Genomic DNA, 26,056 nt, shown 5'->3' on the forward strand with positions numbered 1-26,056 from the left:
ATGGATTTGCAGACCTATAGAACTACTTCTGAACTCAGTTTCATTTCATTTTAAAATGAAACTGAAATGACCAGTAAAGACCGGCTATATTACTCATTATATTTTCTTCTTTCTTTAATAATGTTGTTATATAATTAATTACAATGCTTACAGGCGTCGCAAATCAGCGCAAGCTGAATATTGCCATGCAAAAGTAAACATTTGCATTGAATTTTTCCAGATTATCTATAACTTTTTTAAACTTTTGAACCACAAAATTCAATGTTAATTTAAAATTTGATATGACGGACCAAATAAAAAGTTGTCCATTATTGTGAAGTTTTGGTTGTCAAATGTTGTGTCAAACCCAAATTTATTTGGGTAACCCCAAAATTAAATCTATTGCAACCACCTGCCATCAGAATCCAAAGTTAGTAAATAGAGCCTGTTATTTATTCTAAGTGCAGTTGTTCTGAAAAGGCTTCGTTTGTTAGAGATCATTAGAGAACAAACAGAATCATGAAGACCAAGAAACGCAGCAGATCAGCAACAAAGCTGAGGAGAATTTTAAGGCAGGGCTAGGTAATAAGGCAACATATCAAGCTGTATCAAACATATCAAATCTTACTGAGAACTGTTCAATCTATGATCTGAAACTGGAAAAAGTAGAGAATTATTGTAAAAATGGCATGGTATGGATGTCCGCCTTAACTGGACCACGCAAGAAGAGCACTAGGAGTGGTAACTCTGAGGGAGCTGCAAAGATCCAGAGCTCAGGGGAAAGAACGTGATGACATATCTGTTTTCTTTACGGAGGGGTGGAAAGAACAAAGCCAAACGACCCCCAGTGTGCTGCTACTTTGGGAAGACAGCAAACATGTAGAAAACTTACATCTCCAAGAAAATGCTGTACATAATTGAAACGTAGTGTTCAAAGTATCATGCTGTGTGAGCGGTTTACTTCAGTGGTGAAAGAGAAGCTTGAGCTAGAGAGAGCTAAGTACTGGAAGATTCTGGAAGAAACCCTGACTACACAATTCACCATAAACATACAGCTGGAACTACAATGTCACAGTTTACATCAAAGCATATTAATATGTATTGTTTTCCTACCACTTCACATAATTTGTGTTGGTCAGTCAACAAAAAATCCCAATAAAACACACACAATGATTGTGGTTATAATTTCACAAAATGTGAAAAAGTTTAGACGTATAAATACTTTCTGAAAGCATTGTGCATTAGTGCACATGTGTTAATATGTAGAGTTTGTCCTGACAGGAATAAACTAAAAATCAATGAACACAAATTGTTCTGATATTGCAAAAGAATCATTTTAAGAACCTCAACGTCTACGTCATGCTTGACTTACCTTTAAACATGTTGGTTTGTTTTTATGTTGCTTTCACCTTTAGCTAAATGCATTGTGATAGAACTGAACTTTATTTACTCCATGAGGTTCAAAAAGTTCCTAATTTTTAAACTAAAAGCTTTTCCTACAGCATATGTGATTTAGTAACAAAGAGTACTGTATTTGGACCTCTGAATTCAAGGAATTTTGCCAAAGAGAAGTTGTATTTATATGATGTTGTTTATCTGATACATGACATCATGTGTCGTTCTTCCATTTAGATTCTGAAAATGTGTTGCGATGCCAAATATCAAACTATTAAAATCATCAGACTTTTTTTTTTGTCTGTGAAATACTTGACTGAAACCTAATTTGTTATTTTATAAACTAAATAATTAAACTGTGTTTGTAAGATTTTTAAATATTTCTTTACAAGTTTATAGTTTTGGCAATGACTCTGTCTGTGTGTGTGTGTGTGTCTGCTGCCGTAGCTTCATCAGGTATAAGGAGAGGTGTTGACTTTATTCCGAGCCTCCAGTAACACCACTGACTCTGATAGTTCCCCATCCCTGTGGGAATTCATTATAAGACAGCTAGAGGCTGCTTGTGGATGGTTACTGTGCTGCCCGTATGTTAACTTGTCGCTATCGCGCAAGGCAAACATGTGGTGCAGCTGCTTTCTCTGGCTGTGGGCAACCTGGAGAGATTGATTGGTGAGCCTTCTGTTTTATCCAGGATCAGGGCCACATTCAGTAGACAAGGTGCCTCCGGAGAAGCAGCCATTTTCCCCAGAAAATATAGCTCATTACCAGCACAGACAAAATGAAGGTGTATTGACTTTTTAACATCTTACAACACACCTATTCCTGGGCCGTTTAAAACAGCGCGCATTTGTTATTCTGGAAAATCATTACCTTATTGTATTCTTGAGCAAAAAAGAGGCATAATATGAGTCAACTTTGTTTTGGGGGGAAAAAAAGAAAAAGGCGATACAGCCACTGTCCTCGTGCAATTTGGAGAGAATGGCCATACAGAGGCATTAAAGCACAACACAAACACACTCCTCCCCCACACTCGGCCTATCAGACGGTCTTTAACACAAGCCATTGGCCAGTGGATGTGTCTGCCCTGCTCAGGGGCATTAAGCTCTGTCCAGGCCTTCAGTCTTTACTTACAGACACACACAAACGCACACGCATGCACACACACATACGCATACGCACACGCGCGAATAGCAAAGACAAACACAATCAATTATTCAAGACTCTAGTTTTTGGCTCGTGTTTTTTTTTTTTGTTTGTTTTGTTTTGGGGTTTTTTTTTCTTTCCTTATTATTTTTGATTTTGTTGCTTCTGTAACATCTTCTGGCAACCTTAACAGCCAGAAGGCCAGATGAGTGAAATGTGAGGCCTGATGACTTGAGGTCTTTGTATGTCTTTGTAATTTAGATGGCAGAGTGTAATTTGCATGCGCAGCCTTCGACATTGCCTCATTTTCTGAAAGAAGGTTGTCCTTGCAGCTCACCACAAACTAACGGCTGTCAGAGACCTGGCTCGAAGGGCGAATCTTTGTTTATTTCCCCCCACATGTGTGGTCATTTAATTCGGTTATGCCCCACCCTGTAGCCCACGTGTATTCAGTGAAAAAGTAGACAGACTTGCGCTCTCGTTTCTTTTTATTTTCTACCGTCAATGTGCCCACTGTGTGATGTGCTGTGCAGCTTACTTTATGTGCACAGGGACTGTCGCTCTTCAGTGTGCAAATGCGTTCACTAGATGGCACTATGGCACTTATTATTCAAGCACATCATTTTTATTCTGGATGATGAACTTGTGTGTATGTCACTGGCACAAACAATTTAACCAAACCTAATAGGTTTTCTTCCATTTTAATTAATAAGTAGTTATGACCTTTAAATGTAAAAAAACAAACAAACAAAAAATAGGACTCTAATTTCAATAGCATGGGTTTGATATAGGAAAACACACATAGCTGGACTCGTCCAGAGCATCAAAGTTTCCAGCTGGACTTTGAGCACATGCGCCTCATTTTATGGGCTCAGCTGCACATCAAATAGAGCGCACTCTTACAAATCAATGAAAACAGAAAAGAATTACATTGCGGGAAATGTACCAGGTTCCGAATCCTTGCAGCGATGATGTCCTCGTAACAGATCATATTGTAAATAAGATGGGTTAAATTGCACTTGTAGCTTCCCTTCAAACAGTCAGGCTTTTTTTCTCAGGGGGGCAAAGAGAGAGAGAGAGAAGGAAAGGAAAGCGCAGCCGACTCTTCCTCTAATAACGCCAGACAATGAGATCCTGGCTCATAACGTAGGCCTCCACTATATAGAACAAGTAGCGGGGGCTTAGCAGCTAATAAAGTGGCAAGTCTTCATATCCATGTCAGAGGAGCAGAGTGCCACGGGGACCTTTCATAACACTTGTACGAGCAGGTTTCAGTGCAGTGTAAAGGTTACACATCCGCGTCGTACTGATCTAACCTGATGAATTGCCTTAAGCCTCACAAATTTTCAAGGCTGTTTTTATTTTTTTATATATTTTTTTTTAAAAAGCAGAACCGAATAATTCCCCGTCTCTCTGAAAGATGGCAGGCGAAGACATGAGAGGGGAACGGATCCTAAAACGCAAGAGCATTTACAGTCAGTATGAACTTTGCTATTGAATATGACAAAAATACGACTTCAGCTGTTAAACCTGATTTAAAGAATCTGTCCAGGGGTGTGTATTTTTCCGCTGACAGATGCAGGCTGATAATAAAAGTACAGATGGGTAATAAAGTACAGATTTCCACTGCCAGATTTCACAAAATACAAAGTCTTTAAAAAAAAAAAACTCAAGGAAAAAAAAAACTGCTAATCCTGCTTTTTGTTTAATTTGGTGAAAAGCAACACAGAAAGGTATCGGCTGGAAAAATTCATCTCAGTTAAAATCATCAAATAGACTAAGTTTTATTTTTTTTATTTTTTTAAAATACATCCAACTTGGCTTGTAGTTATGGCTGGTGATTTTTAATAATGAAATCTGCCTACTGTAGTTCCTACTATGGCTGTCATCACAGATCCCCTCTGTTTTATTGTTGAAAATTCTGATGTGTTCTGACTTAAAGTCATGCAAAACACAGGGAAACACCTTTAAAGGTGGAATATGATTAAAAACATCCTTGGTAAATAAGGAAAATACAAATATACACACATAAAAAAATACATACAACAGAAGTCTGTGTTGTCCTATGCTATATACAATAAAACCAAAAATATGTGTTTATGCAAGCTTGTTTTAAGGAGTGCATATTTTCTCCTGTTTAAATAATAATTTGTAATAAAACATAAAACAAATACAAGACTGACTATGACATGTGATTACAACATATATCTGGGGAGTTGATTATTTTATAGAATTTGTGCTGGAGAGTAGCTTTATTTCTAGATTTAAGTTGTTGTTTTATACCTAACAATCCAGTTTTGTGTGAATTATTTTTACTTCTCAATAACAGACACTTTTGGTCCTCCGTACCCCGTACGTCAGGTGATTTTTAGACTTTTTCTGCATGAAAATAAAGGTTTTCTAAAAGTATTTTTGTATTTTTCTTTTCTAAAACAAGTATGGGCTGAAAGTGGAGGCAAGTTTCTTATGCACATCTGCAAATCACAACAGAATGATGGTTAAGTTCAAGACTTTTAGGCCTAGTCCATATTTAAATAGTGTATTATGTGGGGGTGGGGGGAAATCATGATATCCTTCCTAGGTGTTTCTAGAAAATATTAGTCAAATTGATAGCAGATATTTATAAGGTCACTAAAATGCTCCAAAATCAAAGCCACCCTGTTTGACATTTGACATGCTTTTGATCAAGAGACAGATTAAAGTTTAGACCATAAAAATCATAATTTTCAAATAATCTCTACACAGAGGTTCACAAAATTAAAATACCAAACTTAAATTTAAAAGCTTTCTTAGGAAACTTTTATGACAAAATCATTTATTGAAAAATAATACATATAAATACACAAGAATCCCAAAATCTCAGGATTTTGGGATCCTAACTTCTGCCTGGTAAGTCCTCTGTAAATTCTGGCCAAGGCCACAGTGTGTGTCGCTGAGTCACGCCGCCCTATGAGTTCAGAGACACAGTCTCAGTAATTAGCCTTCGACTGCCTGGTCTATGTTTGATAAAAATTGTCGCTCCTTCCTTCTCTATGGTGAACCTGTCCTTCACTTGAGCACTCCTCCAGCATTTCCACCCACTTTGTTTGCGAGTCTTTGATCCACAGTATTCCAGTTAAAGTTACACCCATGTGCTGTAAGTTGAAACTTTCAGCTTTGTTGCTCTGGGGAACCTTATACCCGTGGCGCCTTCTGCTTTTGTCCTTCCTTTTAGCAACAGAACTCTCCTATGCTCCTGGACAAAAGACTACTCACGGCACCATTTTATGATCTCTGTGATGTTACTGTTTCCTTCCCCTGTTTGCATGTTACCCCTTGCTTATTTTAATCCAATCCAACATTATGTCAAAAAAGAAAACATCATTAGGAAGGAAGGTAGAGGTGGGGGAGTTGCTCTCCTTTGAGACAGTTGTTGATTTGGAGGAATGGATGAGGAAATAAGAAAAGAGATGTGTTTTGCTCCAAGATGGAGCAAGAAAACCAATTTAAATAGGTTCTCTTTATGCACAATAACACAAAAGCGTAAAAACAGATGCCGCCAAGTTTGTAATTTAACCATAAATCCAAAGCCCGACTTTATTTTTCCCCAATTATATTTATTTGCACTAAATCAGCTGGACTAAACAATAACTCTCATTCTCTTGATTGTTTTTGTGCATGTATGTGACATGCATATAAATGTGATTGTGGGCTGAATTACAACTTCTTATGCAAAGCATAATTGACACACAAACCACTCTCTCTAACAACAACACAATCTGGTGGATAAAACACGTGAAGGCAAAAGCCAACAAATACAGTATATCGAAGTTGCATGTGAAGTGCTGTGACGTCTGGCCCCCTCCCCCAGTTTGTCTAATCACTTATGTGACTGAAACATTCATGGTACACTAGATCAGTTCAATATTTAATTTCCCAACAAAGACTACATGATGGAACAGATGCTCAAACTTTTCATGTTTCGTCAGCGAGAGGGAGTGTAAAACTCTCTGTCTGAGCCGCTGCAAGCACAAGATCAGATTTGAGTGAGAGTTCCTCATTTTTTTTTGTTTTGTCCTCATTTATGTGAACTACCTCAATTAGTTTTTAAATAATTATTTGATTACTTTTAAACTGCTTTTACATACTGGTTGTTTTTCACACTTTTTTTCCCACTATTTTTTTTTTTTTTTTTTTTTTTTTTTTTTTGCAGTGTAATATGAAATATGATTTTTTAAATTCATGTATTCCTAAAACATCAACAAATTTGATGCCTAACTAAATCTTCCTACTTGTCCTATGCAAGCACATTGCTACAAATGTTTGATTTTAAAATGATGAACTGCAATAGAAGAGTTTTATAAAATGCTTAACACAATTATTCAAAAATTAAGTTAAATATTATCAAATACTTTAAAAAAACAGTGAAAATGTGTGTATTTTTGTGATGCTTTAAGAATACGGTTACATTTTACAAGTAAGTGCAACAGTGTAAGTTGCTTTTGGTTTCTTCAATTAATCTGTAATATTCATATACTAAAATAAAGCCAGCAATACATTCATTACTTAGTCAGATGTATATTAAATGGAAGAAGAAAAAAAATTATATCTGTTGTAAATAGTTTATGTATAATTTAGCAATGTAATAATGTAACTATTTTAACATTTCAAAACAGAAAAGCATCCATTTTAAGAAAAAAAACATCCAATAAACAGCTCAGTTTTCAAAGTGACAGTATGATGCATTTTCTGGGCCGTTTTATAGCACAATCAAGTAACTATGTTACCTTTGGTTGTTATAAAAATGCTGTATATAGTGATCATGACTAAAAAGAAATTTGATGCCTTGAAATTGGGCCTCTGTCTCTTTAAGAAGATCCTGTTCTTTACTGCTTTCAGCACATCATCACAACTCTCTATTTAGTTTTTAATAACATTCTATTGAGGCATTACATTCGGAAGTAGTCCGTATGATGAGCTCAGCAGATCTACTAGGTGTGTGCTAATTGCTGCTGCCACTAGTCTGATGGAACTAAGGCTTGGGGGAGGGGCTCTGAGAGGCTAAAACTCAGCTGGAGACCTCAGGTCCAAGTAGAGGCTTTGTGGAAATGAGCTGCACTTTATGGGAGCAAGAGGAAGACTCATGGATTCCTCAAACATGTATGAAAGATTCATAGCAACATTCCAGGTATATTTTAGATAAGGGCCTAAGATTATAACACAATATAAAAATAAATTTAATTCACATAATACCGCCCCTCCTCTTTCAGGTGAAGTATTTTCTGACCTTTACTTGTATCAAACGTTAAAGGCATCGATTGTGTTAAATTAATTGTATTTTGCCATATGTGTTGCTCTTTGGTGCAACTGTGGTTGTTTTAAATATGCCCTATTGGCAAAAAAAAAAAATCATTGAAATGCAACGCTGAAACTCCTAAAATCCAAGATCATCAGTGGGGAACCCTTCCAGCCGTCCCTTTTGCAAACTTTCTGGAGGCGGCCCTGCTCCGACATGCACTGTGAATCGGTGCTCAAACCATGTTCTGAATACATCACTTGTTTACATCCAGGGGCACTGAACACTCATGTGTGGAACCACATTAGTGATGCGCCAAGGTTGCCCTTTGCCTTTATGTCACATTTCAAGTGAAAATTTGACTTGGCATGTTTACATAGGATTCCTTCATCTCCCTTTTCAAACCCCCTATGGGCAAGCTGAAGGTGAGGGGAACTAAGATTATTATCCCCCCACCACCCCACCCGTTCCTCAGAGGAGCTTTTCTTTATGCACACCCTCACAGATGTCGACATTTGGTTAGGCGGTGTACATAGAAGCCCCAGATTATCTGCCGCTCCAGGAAGTCTGTTTAGCTGAAGTTAGGAGTGGTTACTTTCCGGCACCTTTTTTTAATTTGTGTTACCCAGAGACCCGTTTGCTTAGCCTTACATCTGTGTTAAAAGGGAGTTTAAGAGGGAAATATTAGATTGGATAACGCTGTCCTTTCCCGAGCAGGTTTTAATTATACTGATGTTCGCATCAATAGGACTCCACTTGTGCAGATGTAGACCTATACTCACAGGAAGTGTAACAGATGGCGTACTATATGTCATAATGCTATAAAATCCAACAGGAATTGACAATTGAAATCCCACCCTGGAGTTTGCCTCTTTTTAGTTTTTGCATAATCTTCTCAGGATTTCAATTGCAAAGTCAAAGAGAATAGTCTAGCACATGGGGACTAGTTATCTGGGGCAAACGCGGTCTAAGGTTGACAATGCGAGGGCTATGTTTATGTGCATCACACTTGCTATACTGAATGCTTCCCAGAGTGCAAGAACATCCTCCCCTGAATTCTATTGCTCTTCCCACGTCCCAGCGCTGCTGTGGAAAGTAGGCCAAGTGAGCACCAGGGCGTTGCTTTTTTTAAGATGATCAGTTTGTCAGTGTTTTTCTATGTGTGTGTGCGCGCGTGTGTGTGTGCGCTCAGGACAGCTATTCATGTTGCTCTACCCGGTGGAAACAAAGAGCAGCATTATACAATTTGCAAGCCCTTCCAAAAGAGGGGAAGAGGTTGGAAAATAGGGACAGGACGAGCGTGGATGAAACAATGACAAAATCTGGCTTGTTCTCTAATTCATTTACTTCCTCCTCTTTTTTTCTCTTCTTCTTCTTCATGTCTTTGTTGCAGTAAAAAGGTCCCTTGCTGGTAACACTCCTCTGTAAGGATCACACTGCACTCTGGGCTGGTGTGGATTATTTTTAGCTATTGCTGTGCAGCTTTTCACCTTGACTCCTTCTGTCTTGACATAATAATTAACATTTCTCTTAATAGCAACACAGTTCAATATTAATAACGATCTTTGACTCGAATCAGACAAACCACCTTCAGAGCGACAAGGAGCTGTGCAGCTGCATTGCTTCCCATCGCCATCAAATGATGATATTCCCTGGAGAGATGGATTAGAAGCACTGATGCAACATGTTGAAAATATACATTTTGATGGGAAGGAACTTGAGAATTATTGGACTCCTGCAGACAACAGTAGGAGGGGGGGGGAGTATAACAGTAAGTTAGCAGCAACTCCATCTCAGGGGTCAGCAGGTGAATTCAAGTTCTCCTGAGCGCCAAGGCTGCGGGAATAAGAAGGGGAGGAGCAAACTTTCCTCTCCTCATTTTTGGATGTTTGGACGCAACTGGTGCCTGTATTTCAAACTGACTGTTGAGATTTCTTAAATAACTTTTTCAAAGTCTTTTTTTGTTTGTTTCTTTGCACCTGCATTCAGCCTGCTTGGCAGCCCGGCGCGCGCATTGTAAGTGAATATATTCCGATTAAAGGCTGGAAAAATGAAATTTGCCTCACTTTCATCAACGCGAGGCGGCGTGATAACTTTTTTTTTTTTTTTTAAATAAGGAATTTTAGATGGGCCAACAAAACGGTGATGGACACAATCGAGACGTGCGGGGCCGCTCTGCGAAAGCGAAGGGTATACCCTGGGTATTTGGTCATGTGTATTTTGGTCCAAATTTCCAGGGGATATTTTAGATGTTAATAGCCCTGAAGTGGTCTCGGTTTCTTATTTAATTTCTCTCGCCTTCTTTAAATGTAATTCGCCCACAGTCTGCGCCGCGAGGCTCTAAACCGCGCAGAAACTCTCTCTCATCATTTCCACAGCAGAATGGAAATGCAAATTGTGCGCACGGGCAATGCCCTTGACAGAACTCACCACTGCACACAATTAACATGAGCGCTCTGACAGAAGTCAGTGACGAAATGTGAGGTCACACCGGCACTCAGTCGGAAAACCTGCTTTTGCATTTATTTAAGACAAAAGGTAAAAATAAATAAATAAATAATTAGATAAAATAACAATAATAATGAAAATGTGAAACGTATATATAAAAATAATAATAATGATAATAATAATAATAATAATAATAATAATACAAACAGATTTCGTTACCTTCCGTGACGTATATAGTTAGTTTATACGATTTTTACCACTTTATAATAATTTCATTTAAATATTTCTATTGCAGCGTCTTCATAATAATCACTTAATTTTGTATTTTTATATTTCTCCATTAATTGTTGTCTTTTTTTATGATCATTTAATTTTATTTTTATGATAACCACTGGTAGATTTCTTTACATCGATATAAACATGAGGGATTCTGCTATCTTGTCACTCATAAAGAGAACAGCCGCCACAAATAAATAAATAAATAAAAAATAAAAATCGACACGATGATCTCAAGTGTAACCAAGGAGGGGCGCTGTCCGTCCATCAGCGCCAGCAGCTTGACGCGGAGCTGAGGCTGTGCAGCGCCGCGCGCCCGCCCGATCCCGTGATTGATCTCGCCACTCTTGCCCGTCTGTGTTTTACCGCTATAATTAAAAATAACGTGCGGGCTTGTGTTTTAATGCGATGTTTGAATATGTCACCCCGGATTCCACCCCCTCTCATCCCCCCAACACCTTTTTTTTTTTTTTTTCTTTCGGAGGTCCATAAATCAGGCCTGTATGGAGTTGGGAAAGTTTGCAAAATTTAGGGTTGTCGTTTCAGGTTAAATACATTTTATGAAATGATTTAAATAAAAAAAAGAAGGAAAGAAAATCATTTCCCATTAGGCCTCGTGTTTTTATTATTTTCATTATTATTTTGCCATTTAGAAAATTCTTACAATAAAATACTTATTATAATAATGACACAAAATACAAATGTTAGGGTTCTTTCCCCCAACAATATGCGCGCGAATTTTTGGAAATAAAGATGACAATATTTTTTTTAGAGCAGTTGCTTTCTCTTTTATTATTATTATTATTCTAACAAAATGCGTTTAAGTTGTGTTGCTACGAACAATACACGTGCTCAATATTTTTTTCCCACAATGACTTTGGAGTGATGCGTTTACTGTAGGCGGATTTGATTAATAATAAATCGGGAAGAAAAAAAAAGAGAGAGACAAGCTTAAAACAATTTCTATGATAAAGCAATGAGCGATCTAGCTCGATAAGTGCTAATAAGACCCCCCCACCCCTCTCTCTCTTTTTTACTTTCTCTCTCTCTCTTCTTCTTCTCCTTCTTCTTCTATCGCCAATCAATCCATTAGGAAACAATGCAGGTGAGCATAATGAAAGTGTTGTCCCAATAAAGTGCATCGATGGACAGCTGGGCAGCGGCCGGCTGATTGACTTTGCCTTGACATCTGGGAGGCCCGCTGGCCCCTGGCACGCGTAGAGGCTGATGTCGCCATTTACATGCAAATTTAAGGAGATCATGAGGGCCTCGCCCCGTAAATTCACACACACACACAGAGACACGCGCGCGCACACACATTCACACACACACACAAAGAAAGACGTCACCTCTGAATACGAAGGATGCACTAACCCTTTGAGACTGGAGGTCTCCTGAAGTCAACCTGTGCATCTTTTTTTGTGTTATCGTTCCTATTATTATTATTACTACTATTATTATTATTACTGTTATTATTATTGGAGGAGTTGGGTTTGATTCCAGTCTTCAGGCTCAACTCTTTGGGGGCTCGTTCATTGTGGTCACTGAATAGAAGAGCGAAGATCAGCCGGTCATTTAAGACTGAGCGCAGGCAGCCATGGCTCCAACGCGGGCCAGAGATGCAGGAGATCAAATATAGTTTGCACTTGTCACCCACCACTTACCTCCAGCGTGCTGCTGAGGAAAGCCTTTTTTTTTTCTTCTTCTTTCTTTCTCCAAATAATGAGGAGGATCCCCTTGAATCCATGCAAGTTTTCATGCATGTAAGCATTAAAAACCAAACAGGGGATGGGATCAGCGTTTCTTTCTTTCTTTCGTTTTCATATGTTATTATTATTTCTGATGCTGTACCATTTCACCTAATGATGGAGAGCGCATTTTCCACGGTGTAAAGCCCACCACGCAGATGATCCCACAGAATGAGCTGAGACGGATTCAGGCTCCTCCGCGCATGCAGCAGCAGCAGCAGCGAGCAGCGAGCAGCAGCAGCTGACTCCCTCTCTCCGCGTCCAGATGGCTCCTGCACACAGATTTGCATTCATTTTCCCCCCGCCACCCGCCTTTAATATCTTCTGAAATAGCGGGGGGACAGCTGCATTTGTTGTCAAATACGGTTTAAAACTCCCTTTCAGGACAGCATCGTTACCTACGTGACGGGTGTGGAGATCCATTTTCCCTCTCCAGTCAACAGTATCAGATCTAAGAGGATTTGTCTCAAAAGTCTCCCTAATTTGATAATCAGATTTAAATCGCCTCGGTGCGTGTAATCAGGGGTTAAGTTCTAATAAGCGACTTGAAACTGTTAAAAAAAAAGAGAAGAAAAAAAAAGATAGAAAGAAAGAATGAAAAAGAAATGCAATCTGCACAAACAACAGACAACACATTTGCAACGAGCGTCTCCTTTAAGAGGAAAAACACTATTAGAAAAGGCTTCAGATGTTTTTTTTTCTTTATTATTATATTTTTTGTTCAAACTCAAAGTGGGATCAATTATAAATTTGAAAAAAAAAAGTTTAAAGAAAAAGCAAATCTTTATTTTGTGACTGAGCAATTTGGCAATAGATTTTGCAGAGGTGAAAGCAACAGCTTATAATTCACTTATCTTTGGCAGCAGCTATTAACCCTCAGCACCAGCTAGATAGATTGCTCAGGATATAGCACACATCTCTCTTCCTCGCACCCTCCCCTGCACCCGCGCTCGCCACCCCACACCCCCACCCACCCACTCACCCACCACCCCCTTTTCACCACTAATGAACCGAATTGCTTGCTTGTCCCTCTCGGACAGAGTCGGACATGTAAGGCAGTTGGCCTCTTTAAAAATGATTAAGATGTTTCTGATTATTACTGATTTTACGGGACGTGCATGAAATAAGAGGGAGGGCAAGAGAAGCCACGCGGCGTGGGGGTCTCCTCGAAGTAGTGTCTCAACGCTCTCTCCGTGACCCAAAGAGTGACAAGTGAATAAATAAGTCTTCACCTTCAACGACTGGGATCAAAATTTCTCTGATTTACGGCGAGGCGAGAATTATTGTGGTCGTGTGTTTCATTCCCCCCCCCCCCCTCACCTCGTCATTGGCTCATAGCGCAGAGAAATTGAGAAACTCTTTTTCTTTATGGGATATATATATATATATATATATAAAAAGAATAAAAAGAAAACACAACCTGATATTGTTGCAATTTCTCAATTAAAATTTAATCCAATATAATAGATTTATAATGACGCGTGATGCTTTTAAATTGAATCATCCGTGTCATATATATTAATTGCATAAAAAAAAAAAAAACAACAACAATAACAAAACTTTAAAACATTTGGAAAAATGTGCAAAAAGTATGGTACAAGTATTAACGTAATGTGCCAGTATTTAGTTTTTTTTCCCAAAACAAAATTATTTCAAAACTTATCTAAGGTAATATGTAAATAATAATACTAATGACAATAGAAATTATCAAATTAAAATTAATCGAAGGTAAACAACAAAATGCATAACTTTTAATCAACAGAAACTAAAGTAAACTTGCGATTATTTAAAGAAAAAAAAAGGAAGAAGCATGAATTCTGAAGTCGGAGTTATTAATAAGCATTTTATTATTATATAACTATTAATATTACCACTATTTTCTCTCTCTCTCTCCTCAGTATGTTTGATGGTTACACCCCGCTCGAATTGTCCATATCATTAAAAAAGTCAAACTCACCACATATAGGGGCCTAAGCAAGAAGGGAAAAAAAAGTGGAGCGAGTGAGTGTTCTCATGCTGCTGCACTAAATGGGCTGCACCCGCGGAGTGGAGCGCCGCTGCCTGACAGGAACCGTCAGCGCTCCGTATATGGTCAAAACCCCGCCCCCTCCGGCGTCACGTTCTGACAGCGCCTCTCCCGTGGGTTTAGAGTTTTGGCTCCCGGGAAAGATTTCAGTCCTCGGGGAAAGAGGGCTTAGTTTTGCATGTTCCCATCCATCCTGCACGACGCGAAAGGGGCCCCCTTATCCACCTCTCCTGTGTACGAGGAACACCTCCACTGGTGATCAGCCTTTGCCTTCGTGTGTTTGTCTTGCGGAGAAGCAGCAGCAGCAGCAGCAGCAGCAAGCAAGCAGCAAGCAGCAGCAGCACCGCCGCCGCCGCCACCAGCAGCAGCAGCAGCAGCACCTTTTTCCAGGAGTGGGGCTTGCTTTTTTTTTTTTTTTTTTTTTTTTTTTTTTTTTTTTTAATTCAACGAGAAGTCCTGAAGGTTTTGGATGCGGGCGCTTCAGGGATGTGGGCACTTTGAGAGCAGCAGCATCACCCACAAACACAAACAACTGCCATCGATTTTTCTCTGAATAGCACAAAAAGACAAGAAAAAAAAGAGAGAAAGAAACAGAGGAACAATAGCAAGACAAAAAAAAAAAAAAACTCGTCTATTGAACAATTCACTTTTGCAGTTTGTGGATACCGCTCTAACTAAGTACAGCACTTTGAGAATTGCTCACATCGGACGGACTGAAGAGGGAGGCAAGACCTGTGGACCGGGGTTTTTTTTCCCCTCGCAAGTCTTATCCCGTGAAGATAAAACCCTGAAGGATAACACGCTTGGACGTTTATTTCCCTTAATTTCACAGGAGGCTCTTCTCTCTCTTTTTCCCCCCTTCTTCCTCTTCTTCTTCTTCTTTTTCTTTTTCTTCTTTTCACGCAAATTGTCCTAAATGTTTGGGATTCAGGAAACTATACCGCGGGGTGGGACGACGATGAAGGAGGAACCGCTGGGTGGACTGAACTCGGTCCGCTCCTGGATGCACACAGCTGGGGTGGTGGATGCAAACACAGCCGCCCAAAGGTACGCATGCCAAAAAATGCATCTGATTTTTCTTCTTCTTTTTTTTTTTCTCCCCCTCTCGCACGCATTCAGCTCCTCATCATATCGACCCCTCAATCCCCTGAATACTCTGTATCAATTACGGTCTCCCAATAAAATGCCCCCCCTTCGGCTTTTTTTCGCTTCTTTCATTACATCAGATTAGCCATTATTGTGACAAATCAAGAAATCTCTCCCCCCCGCCGGTTTGTGCTCAAAGCGTGTTTCTGCATCCTCGGTGTTTCTCCCCCATCCGCCAGCTTCTCCATCATCTCGTGGCATATCCCCCGGTGTCCGGGCGCTCTAACCGAGATGGTCTCTTGTTCTCTCCCCGCAGCGGTGTCGGCTTGGCACGGGCACATTATGAAAAGCAGCCCCCTTCCAACCTCAGAAAATCCAATTTTTTCCATTTCGTCCTGGCGCTGTATGACAGACAGGGTCAGCCCGTGGAGATCGAAAGAACAGCTTTTGTGGACTTTGTGGAGAAAGAAAAAGTAAGACGTTTTAATAATAATAATAAAAAAGATATGTAATTATAATAACTTTATTATTATTATTATTATAAATTTATTTATAGTATATATTTTTTAGAAGTAAATGTATCTGCAAATAACTTGCACATGTTTACAAATTTTGTTCTCTGAAATTATAGAGGGGGGCAAGTCAGGTGTATTATTGATTTCTTTTCTTTTCTTTTCTTTTCTTTTTTTAATTTATTAAAAACTCAATTCGCTTATGACAGAGGGTCCTTTAAACCATGCAAAGCAGATCTTCCTACTTATAAAATTAAAATATATGCATGTATTTAGATTTTTATATTTGAACAAGACAAAAAAAAAACAAACAGACAAACAAACACGTCTGTTAGTTCTGGAAATCTGTTTCACTGATGCTGATTTTCACAAACTGTTGTCTTCTGCAGGAACCAACCAGTGAAAAAACTAACAATGGAATACATTACAAACTACAGTTATTGTACAGCAACGGTGAGTAAAACTAATAATAATAATAATAATAATAATAATAATAATAATAATAATAATAATAATAATAATAATAATAATAGTTTATTTTTAAATACATTTTATTTTTATTGAACGTTGCTTTATGTGCGAGCTAAAATCTACACAACATTTCTAAAGTGCTCCTCTTCTTCTCTTACCCTCCCCCCCCACCCACCCACAGGCGTCAGAACAGAACAGGATCTTTACATACGATTAATCGATTCCATGACGAAGCAGGTAAGCTGTTTGTCACACTTTAAGTTTCTTTTTACGCACGGCGCAAAACCCCAAAGTGCCGTGCAAATCGTCACCCCCTAAAGCCAGGGGGCGGGGTGGGGAATGGGGGGGGGGGGGGGGCATAACAGAACTTATGGTACAAAATAAAATCAAATTACGTGCGTAATCAGAAGAGACAGCCTCTATTTTTGACTGTTGACGTTTGACCCTACATTATTGCCATACTCCTAAAAGTCAATGTCACCCTGGAGTTTTTTTTTTCTCTCCCTTTCCTCTTCCTCTTCTTCTCTTTTTTTTTTTTTTTTTTGGCTTCTTTGTAAGTTCAGTTTGTCCAAGCATTAAAAATTTACGCATCACCTCTGCTCCATATGATGTGATTTGACTTTTTTTCTCGCAAAGAGTCAGAGGTGACGCTCTAAATCAGTTTTGGAATAGTGTTTTACATAAATATGCAGTTTTAAAAAAAAATATATATATATATTATATATATATATAGAGCCTATATATAATTTCTTTATTTTTATTTTCATGTATTTTATTTCAAAAGGAGCTTAAAGCCTAAATGCACGGTGTGGATTTTGAAATCCAAAGCCAACCCGATTACAATGAAGAAATAGATAGATTAAATTAAATTAAATATTAAAAAGGCCGCACACACATGCATAATTCTTTAGCCTCCCCTCCCACCCCCCACCTTGTTTTGTTATTAAAGCAGGGGGTGTGGAGGGGAGGTTAGGGGGGCATTTAGATAGAGCCGTGAAGCTTGGACAACATTCCTGCGCGAATGATCCGAGTCAATGACGCAGAACAAGCAATTTATGGATTTCTGTTACTGCAGTTGCAAATCGCGACATAAATCAAACCAATATAGATAATCGCCAGTTACAAGCGGGTAAAATACTTCAAAAAGAACGAGAGGGGGATGAGGGCGGCGATACAATAAAACCTGCAGGTCAAACAAGTTATCTTTTATAATGTGAATGATGCGACCTGGTTCAGATGTGTCACTCTTTTTTTTTTTTTCCCAAACTCGTTTTATTCTGTTGGCCTGAAGCGTGCCAGACCATGATTGAATTTATTAATGGCAACACAGCCAAAATCAGCAATAAAATTATCACCCTTGTTGTTATTATTATTATTATTTTTATTATTATTTGCTACATCCCTTTTTTAATTTATGAACGTCGACTTTTTATCCATTTATTTATTTCACTCACATTTCAGCCTTGTACAAAGGAATGGGGGAAAAAAAGAGAAAGAACGAAGTCTATCCTTAGAAATAGAAGAAGGAAGGAAGGGAGGGGATGGAGGGAGGGAGAGAAGAGCGGCAGAACTGATAGCTCCACGCCATCTGTTTCAGCCAATGCTCAAAAATTACTCAACCGTACCGCCAGACACCGCTTTTTATCCACAGAAAGATCATTGTTAGCGGCTCAAAATAAACAACAGATTGCCCATTAACACTTTCCCCCAAATATCCCCAGATTATAAGCATATTGATGACACTTCTATTGGATCTCTCCTCGTGAAAAATCTCTTCTGTGTGTCTGTGCGAGCCACAGGATATTACCGAGATTAATAATAATAATAATAACAACAATAATAATAGTAAAAATAGCAGAGTTGATCATTAGGCTATTTCTATAATTATCAATAAACATAAATTGTGTGCTTTTTTTATTTTGAAAAAAAAAATACTATTGCTGGATTTAAAAGATTTGTTTCAGCTATTTATATTATATTTTGGAATTGTTGGTCATGTTTTAAGTAGATTTTTTTACACATGGGAACCACATGTCTTATTCAGTTTAATATTTCGAGCTGTCTTTACACTGTGTGTGTTTATTTTCAGGAGAAGTAAAATTAGTGAAAAATATATACATGATTTATTGATGTTGCAAAATAAATTAATACAATTTATTTCTGTGTCATTTTGGTTTCAAAAGGCCATAGTTTATGAGGGTCAGGACAAGAATCCAGAAATGTGCAGAGTTCTTCTCACTCATGAAATCATGTGCAGGTAAGCTTTGTGTATATTTTTATTATTATCACTATTATTATTTTACACTGATATGCTGTCCATGTTGCAGAACCAGGCAAAATCGTTATTCTCTTTCCCTTCAATAAGTTTTGACACTTTTGATGTGATGCAGCAGCCTAAATTGTTCTGTGGTCCTTCAGTAGCTACACACACACACCCGCACACACGCATGCACGCACACACCCACACACACATACTGAGCCAGAGCGAGAGAGCGAGAGAGGAAGAGAAAGCTGCTGTCATTTCCAACTTTGATATGATGTGATTAGACTTTGATACAAATATGACAGTGAAAATGAACTGACTGTCTTTTTTTATTGAATGGAAATTGACATAACCACACGAGATCCAATTTCTTCCTTTCTTTCTTTCTTTTTTTTATTTAATGTGATTTCTTTAGGAGCTGCATGCCACTGTTAATGTCCTGTTATGCATAAATGCAGCATGAAGCGCATTCTCTTCCTCTCTCTCTCTTTTTTTTTTTCATTTTAGTACAGAGTCATTTCTCGCTTGATCCCACCTGTCAACACTGATCAGCGAGCCTTTTAGTGTCATTTAAACCACGTAAATCTCAACAGCTCACGTTGCACCCGCCTATTCATCGGTGTCACTGATACTAAAAGGAAAAAACTCCTTTTGTTGTTATTGTTAAGGCTCAGCGTGAGCTCTGTGAACACTGAATTTGGATACTGTCGGTTAACCTCTCCTTTGTTGCACCCGGTGCATTGTTCAAGTTATGCTGGTTGGGGAGCAGGAGCAGCATGAGAGCTGAGAATGATTTGTCCTTTTTCATGCATAAACTCATCACTCACGCTCAATTTATACATACATCCATCACTTATTTGTGACACACTGAATATGCTCGTGCTGTTGGGGTAATTTTTTATTTTTTTATTTATTTTTTTATCAAGAGGAAGTGCATTTTGCTGCTGCATAAAATAAGTACTAGAACCTATTACGACATATATAAAAATGGTGTTTTGATATATTACCTAATTCTATTTTTTATTTTTTTTCCCCAGCTTGTTTTGAATTACAATTTTTTTCTTTCCTTTCATACATTCTCAGCTATAAAGCTCACCTTTAATATTGCCTCTTGTAAATAAGGGACACCCAGATAGTGTGTAGTTGACTGACAGAAGCTTTGTTTTTCTCCTTGCAGCATATGGCATAAATCAATCCCATTCACATATGCTGCTACGTTTCCATCTCAAACGGAAGCCGAGACGATGCATTTGTTTGTTGTTGTTTTTTTTCTTATGCACTTCCTGTTTCTGAACCAAAGCGGTGGTAGGCAGCAGCTATAGGTTGTCTTTCTTTTATTTTATTTTATTTTTTACAGTGAGGAAAGGGCTGGAGCAATGTGCTGGAAGATAGATTAGTGCTTTTGAGGGCCATAATTGATAAATGCCCCGCAGAAATATTGGTTGAGGGTGGCACCTTGCATCTCCCTCAGAAATAGCAGCTTGGCAATTAGAGGTAAACAAAAGCTGAAGCTGTGAAAAGTGACTCCCCTGCCTCCTGGCCCAGTCCCCGCTCCCCTCCCTTCCATTGCTAAGCCAAACAACACAACATGTTGTTTTCACCATTTTTATCAGCCATCAGCATCAATGGGATTGGATAGATTGAGTGAAGGAAATCTCAAGGCAATGTCTTACCACTCTGATGTGCTTAGTTAATAAATGTTGAATAAATGTTCTGATATTTAGCTAATTATTTGTGATAAAAAAAAAAAAAAATCATTTTCTCTGTGTCTCCAGCCGATGCTGCGATAAGAAAAGCTGTGGAAACAGGAACGAGACCCCGTCAGACCCCGTCATCATTGACAGGTAGTGTGTGTGCTTCATTCTGCATGCGGGTGTGTGTGTCTGCAAAGAGGCAATGAGTGGATGAATGAGAGTCACACCGACTAACCGGATGAGTGACGGAGTGCTTGATCTCCCTCCTGGTGCACCAGTCTGGCCCAGTTGGGCTGACTTGCATCTTCCAGCACCACAGTGTGTGAACTGCGGGCGAGTCTGTGTGAGCGGCTGAGGGGCTTCTTTCCCAGGTAGCCTGTGCACCACAGAGGGGGCGGTCACCACCTGGATAGGGTCTGTTGGATCACAGGTGGTCGAGCCACCAGAGGATCATGCTGAGAACAACGTCTAATTAGCTCTTATCTGGCACGCTGTCGTGTCTTTATTTCTGACAGCGACACCGTCAATAATAATTGCTTATCATTGACTACTTCCTCCACTCGGGCGAGCTGCTCGCTGGGCGACCGCTAAAGTTTTGTTTTCTGGGGGAATAAACATTTTATGGCTGCTGTTTTGAGCTCCACCTGAAGGGAAGTTGCACCTTGCACATTTATATTACCCTCGGTGCTAAAGAGGAAGAATAAAAGCTCCTCTCTACAGGCACTGACATTTCTTTCCCATGCCAGAGCAAAAGGTCCTGGTCAGCCAGGGGTTTGTTTAGGTTGAACATATGTGTGTGTTTGTGTGTGTGTGGTGGGATATAGAGGTGATGCAGGGGGTTGCAGCCTGAGCGTTGGATCTCAATGTAACTCTCACCACGTAGTGAGGGAGGCAGCAATGCTAATGTTTGACTAGCCGGAATCACTGTTTGCTTAGCGGAGAATGCCTGGTATCTGACAGAGGGGACAACTCTCTTATTAGTAATCAAATAGGGCTGAGCAGTTGTTGCAGCCACTCCACTCCAGCGGCTTCTCATGCATCGGGAAGTAGGGAGCCGGCTGCTCTGGGAGCCTGGATGGATTACCAGGACTACTGCTGTCTGAACCCCAAACGCACACAGACACAAATGCATGTCAACACACACACTCGGATGCAGACACAAGTGCAGCAAGAGTCACGCTCTCTGCAGGCGTGCATGCACATTTTCTATATGTTCTTTAAACTACTGCCCTGGTTGGCTGTCATATTTTTATACAGTTGGGAGAAGAAAAAAAAATTAGGAGACCTCTGTACAATTCAAAGTTCTTGTGATCTGACTGTAGCTCTGAGTTTGAGTAGTGCGAACATTTGTTTTAATCCTACAAACATAAAACAACGTTCCTACGAAATTTTACATAACAATATTGTCGTTACGAGCATTTATGTGCAGTAAGAGAAAATGTTCAAATAAACTAAGGGAAATAAACCACTCACTTTGAAATAGCATGTTCCTGATGATTTAACTTAGGAAGCGTTCAAGCATCAGTATTTGCTGGAAAATCAAGATTTTTAATCACAGCTTTCACATATTTTGGCATGCACTCGATTGGCTTCCAAATAGAGATGCTGATTTCAAAAAAATTTGCAGAAGTCACTTTATATTTTGAGAAACTCATATCTAATGACTACGGCAAGTTTAAAATAATCTTTACTCATATTTACTAAATTTTTTAAAACAAAAACCGGAACATTTGTTAGATTCAGACCAGTCTGATCTAGCAGGAATATGGATAATTTTGTCAAACAATTTTTGTCAAATTTTTTCTACAAATCTTAATGAGATGACAGAGAAAGTGCTTATTTTCTGCCATGTTATGCATTGAGTAACGCAGTACTGCATAACCCCTACAATTATTGCTGCACACTTCTGGTCAGCTGTCTGAAATAAACTTACTATGCTTTTCTCTGCCTAACAAGAAAAAAAACACTGCATAGAAAAAAAGTTAAACTGTTAAAAATTATAGTTAATGGAGGTTATGTACAGCATTACTAGAGCTAGAATTCAAAATAGTTTATATTCGTTCTACCCCAGTATGCGTAAAGGTGGGTTTTCAGATTTTAGAACAATTTACATATATGTACATTTTACTTTGAAATCTCTCTTTTGGCCTCTGCCAAATTTACATGTATTTTCTTTAAGGCAGGTTCAGTGGATGTATACCAGACTGAAAAGTTGCATTTATTAGTTAGGTGGAGTTATAAAAAGATTAGGCTAAATAAGAAATATCAACATTTTGCAGGATTTCCGGTCCTTTCATTCTTGCTTTGTGTCGTTGCTACTGTTTAAAGTTTCGCACAGCATTGTCCCTCATTCTGATCGGACAAAAGCATGTAACATAAGTACAATAAGCAAAATGAAAGCAAGTAGAATTAAAGTCAGGAAGACGGGGTGGGAAAAAAAGGGGTGGTAAAATAAAAAAAGGAGAGAAGTGGATGGATATTGTAAGCTCAACCAGCTCAGGGAGGGCTCGGATTTTCATTGTGACGACTCTGAATAGGAGCAGAGTATCCCTTTCCTTGCACAATGAGCAGCTCTGTTGAAACACAAAAGCATATGTTCCTCATTAGACCCTCCCATTGTCTCCATGTCGTAACTATGAGCCCGTCAGCTCACCCTAACAGACCCACGCAGGTTCCCAGTGAATGAGGGGGGTGGAAGCTCGCGGAGAGAGGGGCGCCTGTGAAAGTTTGCAGAGTTTAGCAAGAGTTACGGACATGACCGGAGCACCGAGCGCGCTTACTTACTGTACGATTATTTAGTGCAGTTACTTGACTCTTCCTGCAGTGCATATGGTTAAGCTTTTAGTTTAAGCCCCCATGTTTTACAGCCATTTCTGTTACATCTGTCATTTTCCCATACACATCATTAGAGGCACCTGTGCTGTGGTCGCTGCTGGCAGAAACTGATTATTTCCAATTGAGTAGAACATAGCTGAGTGACATAAACCTAGAGGAGAGGTTTGATTGTTGAATCAAGCATGTCTCATCTGTCTAGAATTACAGCATGAGAGAAAAAAGAAAACAAAAAGAAAGAAGAAAAAAAAAAGCAAGAGAGAAAGAAAAAAGCCCAGCGAGCTCTGCCACATTTCGTTGAGAAACAGTAGCATGGCTGAACCTTAAGAAACAGATTTGGAGTGAATCATTGATGGCTTTCACTCTCTGTAACATTTTCCCAGATGGTATGAGGGGGGAAAGCGCACACAGCTAGCTGGCATCTAGCAAGACATTAACTGGCGTTCCCATGGATCTGGCATATCCAACGGAGTTTGGGAAACTTATCATTCCAAATGTGTCCTATTTTCCTGCGGTCAAGCCAGACATCTGTTTACCCTATTTTCTCTTGGAGTTTTGATACAGATTTTCACTCAGATTTCTGAAGAGGAAGGATTCTCTTAAAAAAAAAGAAGAAAAAAAATGTTGGTTAGATATTGGCCCAACAGCTGTCACAAAGTTTCAGCTCTACTTGGGCTTTAAATATTTCAGCAATTACACTAGATGCCCTTGCATTATTCATATTTGGTTTTGGATGAAGAAAAGTCCTATTTTTGATTAATTCTTGTTGTTTTATATCAGGCATGGGGCCGGCATGAGGTTCTCACGGTGTGTACAAGCGCCACAAAAAAATAAAAATAAAACATTATCTGAGTGCTTTTATTTAAAACTGGAGCATTATTTATACTACTAAAACAAGATCGTATTGGTTTATTACAGTTATGGTAATGTTTCAATGGCATTTAAATGTGCTTAATGTTATAATTTTGTTGGTAATATCATTATGAAAGCTTCTATTATCTGCTTAATTACTGAGGTTAATTCCTTAGTAAGTAAAAACAGAAACCTACCCTTTAAATTGTGTTACACTAATAGGTTGATAGGTGGGACTCTTTTAGTTTCCACGCCTCTACTTATTTTCAGATACTAGAAATAAAAATATAAATATTTTTTCCCACCAGCCAAATTTGTGTTTCTTCTAGAAAAGAAAAAAAAAAGGTACCAGCCATTCTATAATGGCCAGCTGACCAGCAGTGTGCAGCAATACATAGGGCAAGAAGATTACTTGCGGTACTCTATACTCCATACAGCCAGATAATTAAAAATGCCCTTAAACTGTAGGAATGATATGACAGACAGATTTATGCAATTTAGAAATTAAAGTTTTTTAAATACATATTATACCTTTATCCCAGCCTCTCCTCACTTTCTATTTACCATGACTGGTTGTCAGTCAGTAATATGAATGCGTTCTCTAAACATAAAAAGTGAAAAAAAAAGAAAAAAAAATCCAAAGCCAGTTGGTGCGAGAATGAGATTCATCTAGAGACTAATTGTTGCGATGTTGCTATGGCCGCATCCCCTTCCAGTTTGCATAAATCTGGCAGAGCTGCAGATGTCACTTTTATAAGTTAATGGTGCTTTAAAGTAACTGGGGGAGCAGGTTTATTTAGTCTGTAATTTAAATCTTGAGAGTTATAGTGATGAGGTACCCAATATCTGATTAGATGTTTTTCTACCCCCCATTTACAGTGCACGCAGCATATATCCCAAACATAACTTAATTTACGACGACTCCTCTGGTCTGGGATCTATCTGTCTTCACTCTTCTGCATATTGACTTTGTCTTCTCTTGTGTGAAAGATTAGATACATTGGCCAGGCTCTGCGCATGGATTTTGTAATAAGGCGGCACATGTTGTTGAAAGATGAGAGAAAATGAGTCATTCTGACTGTCTGGTTTCAAAGGTCACCTTTAGCCTGGGAAAATTTGGATTTTTTTTTTTTTTTTCACAGCAGAAATCAGATGGACAGTGTGTGAATTCTGGTTTTATTGTATCTTCGTGAGGTTGGACATCCTGTCTCAATTTTCATTGCCATTCGCAAACAGTTTTTGGAAGAGAGCTAAACATGTCAGCTTCATTTTTTCCATCGGCCACAGCACTCCATTTCACTTCCTGTCACAAAGGTCAAAGAGCGCTGACCTTTGGAGTGCAGCCCAGCCACTGAATAATTCATGACATTGACTTGTTTTTTTCCCCTTATTTTTACCCCCCTTGCCTCTTTTTTTTATTTTTTTCGGTCAGCACACATGGCTGTGCAGTGGGAGGCTTTTATTCATTTAGCTCATTTATAAAAGGGCCTCGCTGCACCTGTTTGTGTGTTAATGCAATTAAATTTTGGCCTAATGTAAATTTTGCTTAGCTTTCTGTTATGTCCCTCATTAGGCAGCCTGTATTTTCTAAACGACTTTGCGTTATCGTTCATTTGTGGGAACACCTACGAGGTCATTTCCCAGAGTGCACTTGACTTGTTGTCAAGTTGTTTACCAGAAACAAAAGGGGGGACCGCAAGCCTCAGAACGTCTCACGAGCGGCCTCCTAAGAAACAAATCGTGGAAATTTGTGCGCTCCCATCTGGTTTTTGCAGAGCCGTGATTACCTCCGAAAGCTGAACAAATGCCAGTATTTATAAGGTCAGCCCTTTATGTGGAAATGCGATGTAAATGAGAATCAGCGAAAGGGGACATTAAACAAAATTAAATTCATTGTCTCCTTTAATGTCATTTACATTTTTGGCTAAGCTCCGGACTGTCAAAGAGGATTTCTAAAACCATTTTAATTGCACATCAGCATTGAGGGAGAGAAAAAAAAAGGAGGGTGTTTTCACTGTGCAGCTGCCTTGATAACCTGCGAAAAAGAAGTGTGTTT

At 38.9% G+C, this 26,056-nt stretch overlaps 1 protein-coding gene across 6 annotated transcripts in view; it reads left to right on the forward strand.

Moving 5' to 3' along the window:
• Positions 1-14,093: 14,093 nt before the first annotated feature.
• ebf3b (EBF transcription factor 3b) overlaps positions 14,094-26,056 on the forward strand; it is a 93,882-nt gene continuing 81,919 nt past the window's right edge. The window contains exons 1-6 of one of the 6 annotated variants that reach the window (XM_055030088.1): positions 14,094-15,337; positions 15,693-15,849; positions 16,278-16,341; positions 16,541-16,596; positions 18,543-18,616; positions 20,398-20,466. In XM_055030088.1, the coding sequence (XP_054886063.1) occupies positions 15,207-15,337; positions 15,693-15,849; positions 16,278-16,341; positions 16,541-16,596; positions 18,543-18,616; positions 20,398-20,466 (551 nt within the window). In that variant the 5' untranslated portion in view covers positions 14,094-15,206. The remainder of the gene's footprint in view (positions 15,338-15,692; positions 15,850-16,277; positions 16,342-16,540; positions 16,597-18,542; positions 18,617-20,397; positions 20,467-26,056) is intronic. The other 5 variants (XM_055030091.1, XM_055030089.1, XM_055030092.1 and 2 more) reach the window with 5 other exon arrangements.

The sequence above is a fragment of the Poeciliopsis prolifica genome, unplaced genomic scaffold (assembly GCF_027474105.1).
Source record: "Poeciliopsis prolifica strain line A6 unplaced genomic scaffold, Auburn_PproV2 SCAFFOLD005, whole genome shotgun sequence".
Lineage (NCBI taxonomy): Eukaryota > Metazoa > Chordata > Actinopteri > Cyprinodontiformes > Poeciliidae > Poeciliopsis > Poeciliopsis prolifica.